This window comes from Papilio machaon, chromosome 26 (assembly GCF_912999745.1).
Source record: "Papilio machaon chromosome 26, ilPapMach1.1, whole genome shotgun sequence".
NCBI classification, from domain to species: domain Eukaryota; kingdom Metazoa; phylum Arthropoda; class Insecta; order Lepidoptera; family Papilionidae; genus Papilio; species Papilio machaon.
Window position 1 is genome coordinate 2,389,413 of NC_060011.1, and position 16,911 is coordinate 2,406,323.

General features: G+C 33.0%; 2 protein-coding genes across 2 annotated transcripts; one reads left to right on the forward strand and one right to left on the reverse strand.

Moving 5' to 3' along the window:
* Positions 1-5,310: 5,310 nt before the first annotated feature.
* On the reverse strand, positions 5,311-12,895 carry LOC106718703 (glutamate--cysteine ligase regulatory subunit). The gene is made up of 6 exons (XM_045684499.1): positions 12,389-12,895; positions 10,959-11,247; positions 7,358-7,504; positions 6,838-6,954; positions 6,123-6,308; positions 5,311-5,565 (listed from the first exon to the last, which is right to left on the reverse strand). Exons 1-6 carry the CDS (start codon positions 12,482-12,484, stop codon positions 5,399-5,401), a joined length of 1,002 nt encoding a protein of 333 aa, XP_045540455.1. The 5' UTR covers positions 12,485-12,895; the 3' UTR covers positions 5,311-5,398.
* A 364-nt stretch (positions 12,896-13,259) lies between these two features.
* Positions 13,260-16,617, forward strand: LOC106718747 (transmembrane protein 14C). The gene is made up of 4 exons (XM_045684573.1): positions 13,260-13,475; positions 14,185-14,232; positions 15,865-15,955; positions 16,234-16,617. Exons 1-4 carry the CDS (start codon positions 13,400-13,402, stop codon positions 16,355-16,357), a joined length of 339 nt encoding a protein of 112 aa, XP_045540529.1. The 5' UTR covers positions 13,260-13,399; the 3' UTR covers positions 16,358-16,617.
* Positions 16,618-16,911: the final 294 nt, after the last annotated feature.

Consider the following 16,911-nt stretch of genomic DNA (forward strand, 5'->3'; position numbering starts at 1 on the left):
CGGGAAGAAATATTGACAACCGCTTAAAATAAAATATTCTATTATTACTTATCTATACTATTATTAAAAAAAGAAAATATTTGTTTGTTTTTTTTCATTGAATAAGCTCCGAAACCACTGAATCGATTTGAAAATTTTTTTCAACGTTGGGAAGCTACACTATGCCCGGGTGATATGGTATAACACTCTAATAATGTTATTCGATTAACGGTAGTGAATGAACACTGTAAAAATACTAAATATGGGTATGTTAGATTTTGTGCATACTAACGTTTCTATTTTCTATTCTTCTAGATGGGTGGCATTCCACACCGACGAGATTTTCGCAAAACATTCTACCTCGCACAGCCGCGTTGTGGAATACTCTGTCCTCAGCGCTATTTCCAAACAATTACAACTAAAGGACCTTTAAGAAAAGAGCGTATAACTTCCTTAAAGGCCGGCAACGCATCTGCGATTCCTCTGGCGTTGCGGATGTCCATGGGCGTCGGATCATATAACTTTAGGCTGTCTGTTCCTCGTTTGTCCCTCCTCCTATATAAAAAAAATTAAGATTGTATCTATCTATTTTTTAAGACAACAGACGGGTTTATTTTATAAATTGGATTATACAACATCTTCATCTCATTGTATAGTTTACATTATAAATTAATATTGTTTTTTTCTTATTATAATTACAAAATAAATACGCATTGACTTCGCACGTGTAGAAAAGAATTAAAATATGCCATAAGTTATAAAATATTCTTCTAGTTTAAGAATGATTAAAATGAGTTCACTTTAGGATAATTAAAACCAGATTTGCAGTCAAATCTTTAGTAATATTAAAAAAAATATAAAAAAGTCCAGTGTTACGTTCACCTGTACTTAAGCTGTTGTGCGCTTCGTCTGTCTTTTGGATGTCAAGAAAGTGGAAAACAAGGCGTAACGAAAAATCAATTTTGTTTTTATTTCTCATAGAAATTGCTAGATACTACCTTTGATCGGATTCTAAACAATAAAGCATTTTTTTGGATCCCTATTTCGATCTTTAGTTCAAGATAGAAAATTGAAAGCCATTTATTTGCAAAGTGGACAAAATAAGCAAATATATTCGAAAAAAAAAGTCACTAATAACGGTAAAGACTACGACATAACCAAGACCTTTAAATTTGCATAAAATATTTCAGTAAAGCGAATTGAATTCAACATATCGATTTTATCTTTTTTAATGACTTAGCAGAAGACATTCCACTTCGGGGTAACGTCCTAGACAATGACAATAATATTTGTTGCAATTAAAGCGAAAGGAAGGACGCGTACAACGCGACGAGAAAGTAAGAGTATGACAATTTCACGGTGCGGGAGCGCACGCGCGCTCTGAACTTAAGTTCTGATGCGCATCACTATGTATGGACAGCAAAACAAGTCACATGTCTACTACACACATGTCAATTGAATTCGATGTCGAAGTTCGTTCGCGGATAATCATCAGGTCACGTTTACCTAAATTACGGTGTATAAAGTTCTAAACTTGAATTCCTTTTCTTATACTCGTAGATATGAGCTTATACGCTTTGTTTCCACTTATCTGTACATATCTTTATCCTATACAAAGTCCATTTGCTCCGAAGTGAAGTTCAAAAATATATATAACTTAAAGTAACTTTCGATAAGTCACATGATTGTATCGTATCAGTGCCATATATTTTCGAAATTCGTTATGGAATCGCTTCGGAGTGAATGCACTTTGTATAGTAAAATTCAATTTGTACTAAGCAGCCAGAGTCGCTAGCTGCTATTTGGAAATAGGCATAAAGCTCTACGATTATTGTTCAAAAAGCAAATGTTTTAAATGTCTAACAAAAGAATAAGGGAACTCACTATTGTAATTTAGCATAAGGAATATGGAAGTACTAACCAAGAAACTTTAAATGTCAGTTGTACTAATAAAAAAGCTCTACGTATTTCATCCACTCATATAACATTGACTATTAATGAATTTTATTGTAGACGCATTTTTTTTAGTTATTCGTTAGTCAAAACATAGCATTTGTTGTGACTATTGGCACGTACAAGTGCAGGTTGTGTAAAGGAGAGAGATGCAATAAGCTGTTCCGAATCTAGAAATAAAACAATATGCATACTAGTTTTTTTTTATTTAATTCAACTGCTACGGTCAGATCAATTTCTTATTTACATTACACTTTAAAAATTTCAATAAAATAAATAAAATACTTTTCTATTCGTCCAGCCAAGTTGAAATACATTTTTTTTAACTTATAGTGGATGTCACTCGATGAAAAAAAAAAATCTTAACAAAAAAGACTAAATAAAAAACATTTTTTTTACCGAATTAAGCAGTAGTTTACTTTTATTTTTAATAAAATAAATACCCCTTTTAATTTCTATTTTCTTTATGTTTTTGCAACTAGTACAGTATAGTAGAGGCGACGCATGCGCGCACAGATCTCGCCGAAATTGTCCTCGCGCAATTTCCCGCCACTTTCCACGCTCCCCGTGACTCCGTGCTTAACGTTGTGCAACTAACAAGTGTCTGTGGTAATTCTATTAGCTAACACCGAACTTGATGACGACTTACTGATTATATTACGTAAAACAAAATCGATCAGAAGTAACGGAACGTTTATAAAAAGAGTAATTGTTCCACGAAAAAAAAAAACTAACAGTTAGCTAAACAATTTGTTATTTTTCTGTACTATAAATCAATCTCTGAATCTGTTTTGATTTAAGATTTAAAAAAAAATTGGGTTCAGTAAGTTGATATGAGGTAGTGACGAACGATGTCGCCTTCTTCTTCTTCTTCTTACAGTGCCATCTTCTTTCGAAGGTCGGCGATCATTAAGGCAACTTGTACCCTTGACACCGCGGCTCTGAAAAGCGAACGGGTACTCTTTCCGAACCACTGGCGCAGGTTTTTAAGCCAGGATGTTCGTCTTCTACCTACACTTCGCTTTCCTGTGATCTTTCCTTGCACGATGAGCTGCAGAAGTCCGTATTTTGTGTTTCTCATTATGTGGCCTAGGTACTCCAGCTTTCTTTTCTTTATTGTAAATACCACTTCCGCCTTTTTCTTCATGCGCCCTAGCACGGTCATGTCGCCTAGTTTAGACTAAAATAAACAATCTATGAGCAGCCATTCTGCCATTTCGGCGAATTCAGGTGGCCGCTTGCTCGTTAGCCACATTATAATATAAAAAGTATAGTTCGTTCCAATAACTTAGTCACATAAAGTCGTAAGCTATCATAATCCGCATAAACAAGACTGTCGACAAGTAAAAAACGTTGAACGGAAGCGAAGGGTCGCGTCGGAAGGCGATATCCGGCATCCTGCTCACCCCTTTTTATTTAAACGCACAATTATAAAATTATTCGCTTGATTTCGTCACGGCTCCTTGTAGCCAACGAGTTGAATTTAAATCGTTTCGTAATTCTCAATTTCAAGGGTGGTCTATAATCCATAACAATATGTATACTAGGTTAAAAATATTTGTTTACCAATGTATAATTACTTCGTTGGCACCGCGACCCCATGTGGGTCTTGGCCACAAAAGAGTTACCAATTTATAATATGTGATAACTTAAACGTTACAATACTTATTGGTAATTGCAACTAGGATTCCAATATATATTTATTGAAAAATAGAAATCATTTTAAAGTATTCGATATATTTTCTATTCGTCATTACTCACGACGACAATGTCGTTACGATGATAAAGTATTCCAAATTGCGTAGCCCCAAATTCCACACAATGTAATTAGAATTCTTCACGATAGTTATTTCTCAACTTTACGAATATCCTATATTATTCCAGTAAGATTTGACTAATCCACAAAATTTCCACGAGCCAGATTTATGGATCATTCAAGAAGACATATCTTCCAATACTCACAGCGTCTACTTAGTAAAAGTTAGTCATGGTACGCCATCTAGCGACAGGTTTATTTAAACATTTTTGCCTTTCTTCTTCTTACTCTCCTATATACAGTATCAGTTGGTACAGTCGCGATCAAAAATACGTAAAACTTTAAATTAAAACTTTTTACTCAAAATATTTTTGTACGTACTTTAATTAACATGTTTAATATTTTAATTTACAAACTCCAAAGTATTCGAAAATATGTTTAATCCTTAATCAGGCATATGATTTATCGACAACCTAGGTGATTGTAGTTTTATAGTGAACTTTGTCTTTTTTTAATTCATAAAACCTTTATTTGATTACCAATATTTGTATCTTTCGTTACAGATACAGTTTCGTGAAGCTAAACATTTTTACTAAACAATTCATTTTGGGAAAAAACATTATTTAAAGAAAGTGGTCATTATATGCTCTTTACACCTCTGGCGGTACTATGACATCGACACTGTTTCCATTATACAAGAGATGATTTTGAAATAAAAATATAATTATAAATTATAAGGTTTTTTATGACAAAATAACATTTACGTTTAAGTACGTAAATAACCTTCTACGAAAAGTTCAAATATTTTTTTTTACTTATAGTGGATGTCACTTGATGATAACAAATAAATTTTCTTAGCAAAAAAGACAAACTAAAACAGTTTTTTATTTATCTTATATATGGTCCTCTAATACTCACATTCATCATCATCAGCTCACTATACGTCCCCACTGAGGGGCTCGGAGCCTACCCCAAGTTAGGGGTGTCTGGGACATAGTCAACCACAGCCCAGTGCGGGTTGACTTCACACATATCATTGAATATCTTCTCAGATATGTGCAGCATCACGATGTTTTCCTTCACCGTAAGAACGTCGGATAAATACTCACATTGTATATTTAGTAAAACTTAGACATGTCACGCCATCTAGCGACACATTACTTATTACTCCTGTGTGTATTATAATTATATTTTTTTAACACTATCCTGTAGTATGGATAATAGGTTTTGAGTCTACATATAATTAATTTAGGCAATAAAACTTTATCGAACATTACTATTTTTGCTCTGCATTTCTTGCAGCAAACGCCTACAGTTAAAATATCGCAATGTATCAAAACGAAACTTAGTCTCATCATTTTTATCAGTCACAAAAAATGTTTTCAAATTGTTTACACGAAAATGTAAATAAATTCCGACATTTGTATATCTTTCGTACATACGAAGGTAGGAAATTTTTCCATATTATATTGATTTTAATTGACTGTTTTTAATTTCGTTCCTAAAGCAATTGGCAGATTTTGATGAAATTACGACGTTCTTAGGCCACCAAAGGAATAAAATAAAAAATTTAAATTGTAAACGTTGAGTCCATATAGTGAAATAAAACACAATATACAATTGTTCCATTTTTATTTGCTCCAGTCATATCAGAATATCACATAGTGTTCCTATCACAGAATTCGCGGTATGTTATACATTTCTGTATATTTATTTAGCTTCAATAGCATTGCCCAGTGTCGCCTTGCACACGTAACCTTTGAGAGCGAGTACTCCTCTACATTTAATATGAACTTGATATCTCGCGCACCAATCCAAGTTGTTACAACCGACGCCAGCGTCTGTTATAGTTTTAAGAGCTGCTAGGGAGAGGAGATCTGAAAAATAAAATCAAATATTATCTATGGTCAAAGGTTTTTATCTCTAGTGAAATAATATAATAGTAAAATTAATCATTTATGGTATTTTCGTATTATTAAGAATTTGATACCGCTGTTATTTTTAAAAAGAATGAGAAGGATGGTAATACTATTATAGTACAAGTACTACGACAGTGGAGTCTCACTTTAAAATGAATATTGAAAAAGTTTCTTTCACATACAATAGATGGCGCTATTAACAAATAGTATCAAACACTAATCCGGCGAAATACATAGATGTCGCTAGTAGTATGTAACAACACTAAACCCGGATAGATGGCGCTATTACTAACGATGCAAAATAAAACAAATCTTAACGTGTGTTAATCTGAACAGGTCTCAAAGATCAGATCTTGACTTGAACTACTAAATTAGCATCAGCTCATCGAGATGTACTATAACTATGTGAGCTGACGAACAACAAGCTTGCCAACTCACAGTTTGATCTGCGAGTCGGTTTACTGATCTATACACGTGAACAGTGAGCTGCAGGTCTTCAATTGAATACCACTAACCTGGTGGATCAGCATGTGTGAGAAGCTGCACATCATTGGCGCGACAGAAGGCGTGCAGTGAAGGCGGTACAACACAACATGAGGCGAGGTTTATCTGCGCAATGGCAGGTTTGACTCGCGCCCACGCGTGTAACTTACGTAGGCACCCGCCGCCTACATCTGCCACACCCAACTGGTGCACGCGACCTACGTAAAAGTAGACCTCATTTCCACTAGTGCGACAATCTCTGCGACTGACATTTTATAAAAATTTATATCATTTCCACTGGTGTCTATTACAGTTACTGAAGAAATCATATAATTTGGCGGTTAACTTTTTAAACTATCAATAATTATATAAATTTATACAGAACTCAACATAGTAATGATTACAGTCTTAATAAATAACTAGCCTATGTATTCTTCCAGACTATGTTCTACATCTGTGCCAATTTTCATCAACATCCGTTGAGCCACTCCGGACATACATTCAAACATCCATCCATCTAAACTAGGGATCCCCAAACTATTTTGGACAAGTGACCCCCTTTTCCAAAATGAACCTTTACCCATGGCCAAATTACCTACTTTTAAGTTCAATTATTATTATTATTCATTCTGACTTAGGTCAATAGAAGAAGACAGAGAATTAGGAATGCTTTAAGTTAAATATTGACCCCTCTGGGTATCCCTGATCAATACATTCTCATTTATAATATTAATAGTAAGATTATACCTTCTTTAACATAATCCTCTAACACCGCCCAAAGTACTTTAATGCCGGGCAATATAGCTTCACATTTCCTCGCATCAGCTTCACTGTCTGCTTCCATCTCTGTACTGGATAAACGTCCTGAGAATGACAAGATACCTTTTAAATTTATTTAATCATGAAATATTGAGGTTATCAAATATATTAGAAGCTGGAATATTGCAGGAGCTTGCAAAACATAATGTTGAATGTGTGGTGACGTAGGCAGATGTGTATGTGCTGACCTTGAGCGGCCAAGATATTTGTAAAGATGTGTACCAGGCTGCAGTTTGGTTCGGCTTCACAAAAAATGTTTATTGTCAAGGAAGCTTACATTATATTCATAAATTATCATGTTTTACTTTTTAAATATTCACTCATAATTTTTTGTTGTGTAAAAAATATTACACAAAAACGTTTCCGATAAACAGAAATATATTATATAGGATTTAGTAATTTTACCAAAACAAAAAAATAAAAAAATTATTGGCCACGACAATCTTACCAACATTACTGCCTAGTGATATGGGTGAGGCCTTAGTGAATGTGTTCTTTAGATTGGAGTCTTCTAATGGCTCCTCTTTGTAAAGCAAGTCCGGATTGTACGCCAGGATAACGTTCTCTATGAACTCTGTACGTAAAGCTGTAAATACTGAAATAGATAACATTTCAATTATAATAATAGTACAAGAAATTGCATAGAAAATGAAGTGTTCTTTAAATGAAAATATATTAGCGCCTGCGATTTATAAATAGCAATTGTACTATACCTCGTTTCGAACCGACACCTAAATTAAATAAACAAAGGTACGTCAATTTCTGTACTAAACTACCATTAGGCTATTTCATTCTTTCAATTATTTTACGAAAATTGTGTGATACAGTGAAGTGTTTTTATAAAATAACTAGCTGTCGCCCGCGACTCCGTCCGCGCGCAGTTAAAAAAACTAAATGGGGGGGGGTATGAAAAATGATGAAGATGTTGGCCGATTCTCAGACCTACTGAATATGCTCACAAAATTTCATGAGAATCGGTCAAGCCGTTTCGGAGGAGTATGGCAACGAAAACTGTGACACGAGAATTTTATATATTAGATAGTATATTTTTTATTAATTAGTTATCAGAGTAAAATAATCAATATTAAAAGAATCATATCAAAAAAAAAATCTGCGGATTTATTAAATCTATAATCCGCTAGTTACGAACACGGAAGCGAGCTCAACTAGTTGATTAGATAATTACAATAGATTGATAATAAATATTATATTAAAATCAGTTGTTATAGATAAGCACAGTTTCATAGGTACTTAGTTACACTATAACAGGGGTGACAAACCATCGATCGCGATTTTTAGTCCAATCAAACATAACAAGGAAAAAAAATATAAATACGTAAAACATAACTTAGCGGAAATATGCCCAGACGTAGGGTTGCCAGGTCGACAAACTTACTAGCCAACCGACCAGCCAGTTTGGCTGGACATTTGGGTAGAATGATCGGACATCCTGTATTATTTAGAATTTTGTCTAAGTATTAATAGGTACTCTCGTTTGGGAAATATAAAAAGCCTAACAAAAGCCGGACAACCGTTTATTTTGGCCGTACACGCAATCAAAAAGCCTACCTAGTTTTATCCGGATGCCTGGCAACGCTACCCAGACACAATGCTCAAGCTAAATTAAACAAGTAATCGATAAGAATAACTGTTAGTATATATAATAATTTAGTACTGAAAATAAGATTTCAAGAAGTTTGTAATTGTTTGATCGCATAGTATTTTTTCAGTAAATAATTTGGGCACTCCTGCTGTATAACATGCAAACGAAAATCTTACTTAAAGCGTCAATAGCATAAAAAGGGTACAGACTAAGGATTTTGGTTGTCGGTTTGAATTCCCTCATTCTATTATTATAGTGAACTATATCCTATACGTATAGAGCATCTATAAAATAGTAGGTACCAAGATATTAGTAAACTAGCTGTCGCTCGAGACTCCGTCCGGTCGGAAATAAAAATAACTTTGTAGCCTATGTGTTCTTCCAGACTGTGTTTATACATCTATGCCAAATTTCATTAAGATCCATTGAGCCTATACCGTTTCTAACAAACATCCATTCATCTAAACATTCACATAACTTAAAAAATTAACTACACTTAAAACACTCCATAAATTTTTAGTAGAATACGCCATAATAATTAAATAAAAACATTCTAGCTTAGACAGGTACCGAGCGACATTCTTTGGCAATCAGAAAAAAATGTCGACGACGCGTTCGAATCTCTATGACATATAAATTTTCAAATCTCGGCGAAATTGTCACTACACAAATTAACATCACCCTATGTACGAATGGCCTAACAATGATACGCATGATATATAAGTTAGCAATTCAGTAAACAAACAAAGAAAACGTTGTATTCAAACGTAGTAGTACAAGGTCGCATCAAAACAGACTTTACATGAGTGAGTCTTATATCGCTCTACTAATTGATATCACGGCCGTTAAAGTACCATGAGAATAGTAAGAGGGACTTAAATGGCTAAAGTAAAATTTTAGATCCTTTTTCTACAAATTGACAACTGTCATTTTCTACACGCGCCTAAAGGCTTAATGGAAAGGGTGCTTAGCAATCAAAGCTTTTTCATATTAAGACCAAGTATGAAAATCTTTTTTTTTTTCAGGAAATTCATTGGTCATCTAGGGTTTTTTTTGACTACCACTAAGGCAAAGTATGTTGATCTAAATATAACTGTGTGAATATGACGCAAACATGAACAAAGTATTTCGTAATATATAATAGAAGAGCTAGTATTTATTGTACATACAACTGCATGATACAGCGGTTTTCGCGGGTGACTAATGGAATATGACGTCACTACGGCCTATTCGATGTTATACAAATGAACATCAATTCAACATAGAAAATAGCCGGTAAAATAAGGCAGGACTAGTGGTCGTTTATTGGTCCTTCGACCTTAATTTAAAGATTTTTAAATTTTTAATTTAAAATAGCTTAATGCACTTCTTTAACACATTAAATATAACTTTACCTCATTTCACGTTTATCCGTTCGTGCAATTTACTCAAAAATTTATAAAGATTTTCACAGAATAACCGACTAAATTTGACTTTTTACAATTCACTTTGGGGGGGGGGGAATCTTCAAAAGATACCCTGCCTTCTGAGGGAAAGACAGGGTTAAGTAAGAAACTAAAAACCCCTCAGTGGCCATCCTCAAGTTTAACTGGTAAGAGTCCCGGGATCTCCAAAGGAACGCACCGGGACTGCATCGGACTAGCACGCCGTTAGAGAACTGTTTTCGTTAGTCGTAAGTGCTCGCATGCGTTGGGATATAGTCTTTCCCACGCATTATACTCGTCAACTGAGTCCCCGCAAGACGCTTGCTTAACATCGACCCATAATTTTCATTAGTCGTTACCCCGTATACGTGGACTCCCTAAATGCTGTATAACAACCGAGCTATCGGCTAATGAAACTACGTGCTAATTTCAGCTTTCATTTCAAATTAAATGAAATTACAAGATATTCTGTTCATCCTTTTTTTAAATGATATCTGCATAGTTGTTGCGTTTAATTTTGGCGGTGACTATTAATCGGCTAATGCAATCATATCTTATCGGACCACACGTAATATTACCATGATTTTATAATCGCTATTTTTTAAAATGGCCAAACTCTTTTTATATTTCTCATTTAGTTATTCAATACATATAAAATATATACTTTTTACTTTCTAAACTTATTTTCCTCGGTCTTTTCTCCTTATGGGATAGAAGAAAAATTAATTACGCAAATAAGATTTATAATTAAAAAAATCAGAACAAGCTAATTGCAACAATATATATTGTTAAAAGTTCGACTAAATAATAACGCGCATCTAGACCCTAATAACTCGTATGATCGTGATCAATAAAAAGAGGGAAAACCCATTTTCAAGGGCTATATCCACACGGGACGGGCCGTGTACATTATGCCATTATGCCAGCGATAATTTCGATCGCTACTGGCTTACTGAACTTCCCTAATATAAACCAGGCATAAAACTACAAATCGTTCGTCACTGTTCTAAATAAATGAATACCTTTTTCCAAGCACTCCGTCAACGCGGACGTACTGTCTTCATTAATGAAGATTTTAACACCGATCTTCAGATTCTTTCGTTCCTCCTCCGCCATTTTGTTTTGTACATCATCATGTGGCCTCGTTATGTTGAGAACCGCTTCTCTTGGCGCCGTTGATGTCGAAACCACCATGTAATCCGAGTGAATCTGAGATGTTTTTGGATTAGATTCTTCGTTTATTCCATTCTGAACTGGCTTTTCTTTCTGATTACCCCATTCTGATAATGTCAGTTTTATACTTTCCGATAGCTGTAAAACAATATAAGTTATTTGATAAAAGCAATCAATAATAATTATTTCAGAGGGTAGGTAAAAAAATGTGACAAATGAAGGATACGCCCGAATGCCGCATGGTAAACAGTGGCGCCACTTGCCATTTATACATCTGAAGGCGAGCCGAACAGACGTCTATTATAGGTACCCACTAATTTAAATCTATTTGTTGGCATCTTATTTAACTTTTATTTATAAACTCATTCCACTCTTACTTCAAGGAAGCAAAGGCAAAAAATGACAATGATCATTTAAAAAAAATCTTATAACTTTAACTTTAAAAAAACCTTCCTTTCAAATCCTAATAAAATCAATCCATATTTTTAGAGATCAGGAACAAATTGGGCTTTGTGGACAGTCATAGACAACCAAAAATTTTTAATACTGTTTTTTTGTTATCAGCACCACACTATATTATTACATACAAACACTCCAATTTTATTATTATGCATAGGTAAGGAAGACAAATGTATGCACAATTAGATTTTCCTGTTTAACATGAATGTACATTGAAATTTACACAGTATTGTCTGTAACCGTGTAAACATCCTAGTTGATTGATTGTTTTGACTGAATGTGTACCATGTTATACCATTTCATAACATTATGACAATATTACATACTATGAAATGAGGATAAGAAATTACATATTTGTCTTTAAGAACAGAGTCTTACAGCAAACATTTCTGTTATTTTGTTAGTTTAATTTGGTTTCATGATAAATACTTTATTTTTAATTGCCTTAATGTACAATTACACTAAGTTAATTTAATTTAAATAAAATTATTATAGGTTTGGGTTAGTATGACACTTTAAAGGTAAGTTAAAGAAAATTTAAAAAACTAATAAGTAAAGTAATATTTAAAAAAAATTATCTCAAATCAAGTACAGAATCAATTATGAATGATATAATTAAATTTAAATTATCATCTTTACAATTATTCTTTAATAAAATTGAGGACAACACACTACAATGATTAAATTAAATCACTTATTTTTACAAAGATCTTTCAATAATAAAATCAAATAAGCCTAGCTTATAATCAAATTGCATGAATAACTTACAAGGAAAAAACCAAGGTTACGTGAACATGGTAATCCTGATTAATTTACTAACCTCTTCAGTAACATTTTGCCCAGCCTTTTTCTTAATATCGATCAAGTTGAGAACATTTCCAGTATTAATCGTCACTTTGGAAGCACTCTTTAACATCGTGACCGACGAGATTTTTACTTTTTTTTCTATTAAAGTAACCAAGGTCTAAGGCGATTCTCACCAAGGTTGCCGGTTTATGTACAAAAAAAATTGTGGAGCTATACTTGAAAGACAAGTTAAACCGAGAAGACCGTACGCCAAAGGCGACTCTGATAAACTGAATTCTCGCGGCCTTGCATTGCACGAAAGAACTATACTTTATATCATATCAGCTGTTTGTTGGAAATGACGTATTTGCAGGTACTATGACGAAAAATTATCGTTTGATTGTGTGGACTCCATTATCAGTTTATTATCATTCACTGTTGTAGAACCATGATTGAAATAAAGGTGTGGTTTTTGCGAGATATGAAGTAAAGTAAAACAGAAATTTATCAAGCGCTCTGTGATAATTCAAAAAGAAAATAATAAGTGTTGCCTATTGTAAATTCCATTTGCTTTTTTTCCAAGATTCTTTTTAAAGTATTTTTCAGATAAAATATGAATATGAATGTATTTTCGCAATTGAAGACATGGTTTTTATTTTAAAACTCACAACTTCTTTCATTTTAAAGAAGTAATTGTAATAAACTCAGTCTCCAAAAAATCAATTATGAGTAAAACATGGCCTTTGTAATTTCATACATCAGAATAGAAAACCTAGAAATCCTTCGGCTTCCTAAGTATCTCAAATTAAAAATATCGATAAACAATCAGATTTTGATCTTGAACTCACAATGTAATTTTTTTTCATGAAATGAAACGTTACTGTTCACTATAAAATGTCATTCGATGTAAATTGTCTGTCATTGTCATAATCATAATTTCAAGTTTCATTGACCCTCTCCTGTAGTTTTCGGTACTTTATAAAACTTATTTTCACGTCTGAGCAACAGTGTTTACTTAGAATTAGAAAAAATCAAGTATCTCATAATGGGTGTCGATATTTTGGGATTTGCTTACGCTGCTACTGTAGCGGCCGGCGGAATTATGGGTTACGCTAAAGCAGGTCAGTGTATAATCTGTTATTGTATAACAATCGGCTAAAAATTCATGATTTCAATAAACTATTCTCAAAATCAAACAAAACTACATCAAACGAAAAGAAAATTGAAATAAATTTATGAAAAAGAATTATAATGCTGACATGTTATTTTTATTTGATAAGATAACGGTTTTAAATTTTCTAGACTTTTCTTATTTGAGCTATTCCTAAAACATAATGCTTATTGTATTTTCAATGGAATAAAAAAAAACCTATTACGGTTTAGTAATAGAATAGAAATTTACAAGTAGTTTGGGGTAACTTGTGATATAGTAACATTTCAATCATTGTATATAGATAATGAAATACCAATATAACAGTAGCACCTGTAATGTTGAGAACATTTCACAAAGGCTATTTATACTTATTCAATTCATCGTGTGTTTCAACATCAGTACAGAAACATTGCTATCTCAATTATTAAAGAAGAGTGAGGGGAGTGATAATATATTTTTCTGCTAATGTTTCGGCAGTGCAAACCCACATTGATAAAACATAATTGTAACAAAGCAAAACATTTGATTAACACCAAATAGTTGTTCATGTTACTATGACTTGGGTTAGAGTTTTTAAATAAATACAATATAGATAACAAAATTGGCATATAAATGTTATTTTTGGTAAAGATTTATAAAAACTTGAAGTTGAGATTTTTCATTTTTTTTTATTTCAGGCTCAATTCCATCTTTGGGAGCAGGCCTTATTTTCGGGTCGATTCTAGGTAAGTCAACTAGCTTTCTAGCTAGTTAGCTTGGATGTTGTACAACTATGAATAACCAGTTGTCGCTCACGATTCTGTCCGCAAAGAATTAAAAAAAATTAATAAGTTGCTTATGTATTCTTCCAGAATATGCTCTATCTCTATACCAAATTTCATCAAGATCCAAGCAGCCGTTCTAGAGATACCTTCAAACAAACATCCATCTAAATATTCGTATTTATAATAAAGTAAGCAGAGCTGGGCATTAACTCGTTAATCCGTTAATCGTTAATTAACGAAGTTAACATTTTGCTTAACGGATTAACTTTTAAGTTAACGTCAAAAAGTGTTAACGCTTTTGTTAACTTCCGTTAAACTCAACTTCCGTTAATAAAAGTCCGTTAATCGTTAAATTAGACACTTGGAGACGTGCTGTCATTTTGTTTAAATTACGCGCCACGTCACGCTCGTAAGTTCAACTATGTTGGGCGACTGTCGGCGACTCGAATGGTGAACGAACGAGTTAATAATTGATATATGTGAAGTTCGCGTGCAAGTGTGATGCATCAGAGCGTCCGGGAAAGACGTGACCAACAGGACAAAAATCAAAAGTAGGTTCGAAATAGTATATTTCATTACGAGTATATAAAAGCACAAGTATGTCGAGTATGCCCACATTCCGAACGCTCTTCGTCCCTGCAATACGCCACTTTTTGAGCAATTGTATTAAAAAACTTTTTTACATGTGCTTTTTCTTTAGCTTTTCAAACTCGTGCGCTCTCTTTCCCAACTGTCAAAATAATGCCTGTCATAAAGAAAAACCAACCACGAAGTTTTTACAAAAAACAATCATTGAAGTTTTTATGATTCATGGAAATGTTTTTAAAAAGAAGCTCCTAATTTGTTACAATATCAGATTTAATGATTTGACTCAATGAATTAGGTTAGGTTTAATTTTATTTCATCTCATTAAATTTAATTTTCATTTCATATCAATAAAAATAATCTACTGAAGACTTGGCTGTTTGGGCATAGTTCCCTTTGCCTACCCAGAATAGGTGAAGAAAACAAAAAAAATCTCTGTTTATATTCTTTTACGGTTGGCGCCATTTTCCAAACATTTTAGTTAGTTGAGTTTATTGTGTTTTTATTGTTCTATTAAATTGCTTCATTTTTTCGCAACTGTATCAAAAATGGTTGTTTAGTACACGTGCGAAACTTGTTCCAACTGTCAACTTGTAGACATTTGTCGGAACTCTTTGCAATGACAGGCTTTCCGCACTCGTAATGAAATATACTATAATGCATTCATGCTTGTCTCTAATACTAATGTGTTATAGAATGTATAGTCAAATTACTATTTTAAACAAGTGTCGCCACATAAGTGTAAAATTAGTATGTATAATTTTGGTATGGTTAACTGTTAACGATTAACTTTAACTTGCGTTAAATTTTCGAGAATTTAACGCTTTAACGGTTAACGAAGTTAATTTTTTAATTAACGAATTAACGATTAACGAAGTTAACTTTTCGATTAACTGTGCCCACCTGTGAAAGTAAGATATGCTGTGCCCAGTTATTTAATTAGTTTAGATACAAGGGCAAAATAAATTAAGATTGCTGGCATTTTTTTAAGAAATTTTTTAACTTCAGGTGTGGGTGCGTACCAACTGAGTCAAGATCCCTCAAACTATACTCTGATGTTGGGCACCACAACTACTCTTGGAGGTCTTATGGGATATAGGTAAATATTTATTATTTTATATCTTGAAAGAGTGATAATTTTTTATCATTAAAAATGTCATACTATTATAAAATGGGTTATTAATGGTAAAGGCAAGGCAAGGGGGTATTAATTACGTAAAATATTCCAAAGAACCCATTATCCCTTTCCGATATAGTGGTTTGTAAGTTTAAAAACGTACTAAAAGGTCAGGGTTTAGAGAAATCTTATGTGCGGAGTCAAAAGATATCAAACTCTTCCTAGTGTAATAATTCTAAAAGTTACAAATTGTCTTGCAGGTTTTACAACAGTAGAAAGTTCATGCCAGCTGGTCTAGTATTTGTATTATCCGTGGGAATGCTGGCAAAATTGATAGTCAAAAATGTTGGATCAAAATCAGCCTTTCCTGTTAAGACAGGCTGAAAAGTAGATACTTTTTAACGTTCCATTTTAGTTTTAGAACTGTATATGTATAAGAAAACTTCCTCCAAACTCCTTGGAAAAGGATGTTGTTGATTTTATACTCTGTGAACAATTTTTTTTATCTGTTATTTTAAGTTTATTTCTTATCTGTTATGGATTCAGTATATTTGTGGATTGTTATTAATTTATTTGTTAAAAAATATGTATAAAATGGTCATTGGTGTTGGGAATGTTATGAAATTCATATGGGGTACAAATAAATAAAAAAAAAGATGTTCAGTTTTGTTATTTTCTTTATAATCTTTTTCTTAAAATTTACATAATTTGGACGGATAATAAATTGCTCGTACATAAATAGTTTGTATTTATAATAAATAGTTAGCAATCAACGGCAAGTGATGTATTTGAGCTCAGTACAGATCTTCAGATACTTCCAAAGCAAAAAATTAAAATTGAGAAATTTATACTACTGGTAACTTTATTTTAAGACATATCTCATATAAATAATTTTAGATATTAAAAACAGGCTTAAATTAAAACAAAAATATCAAGAT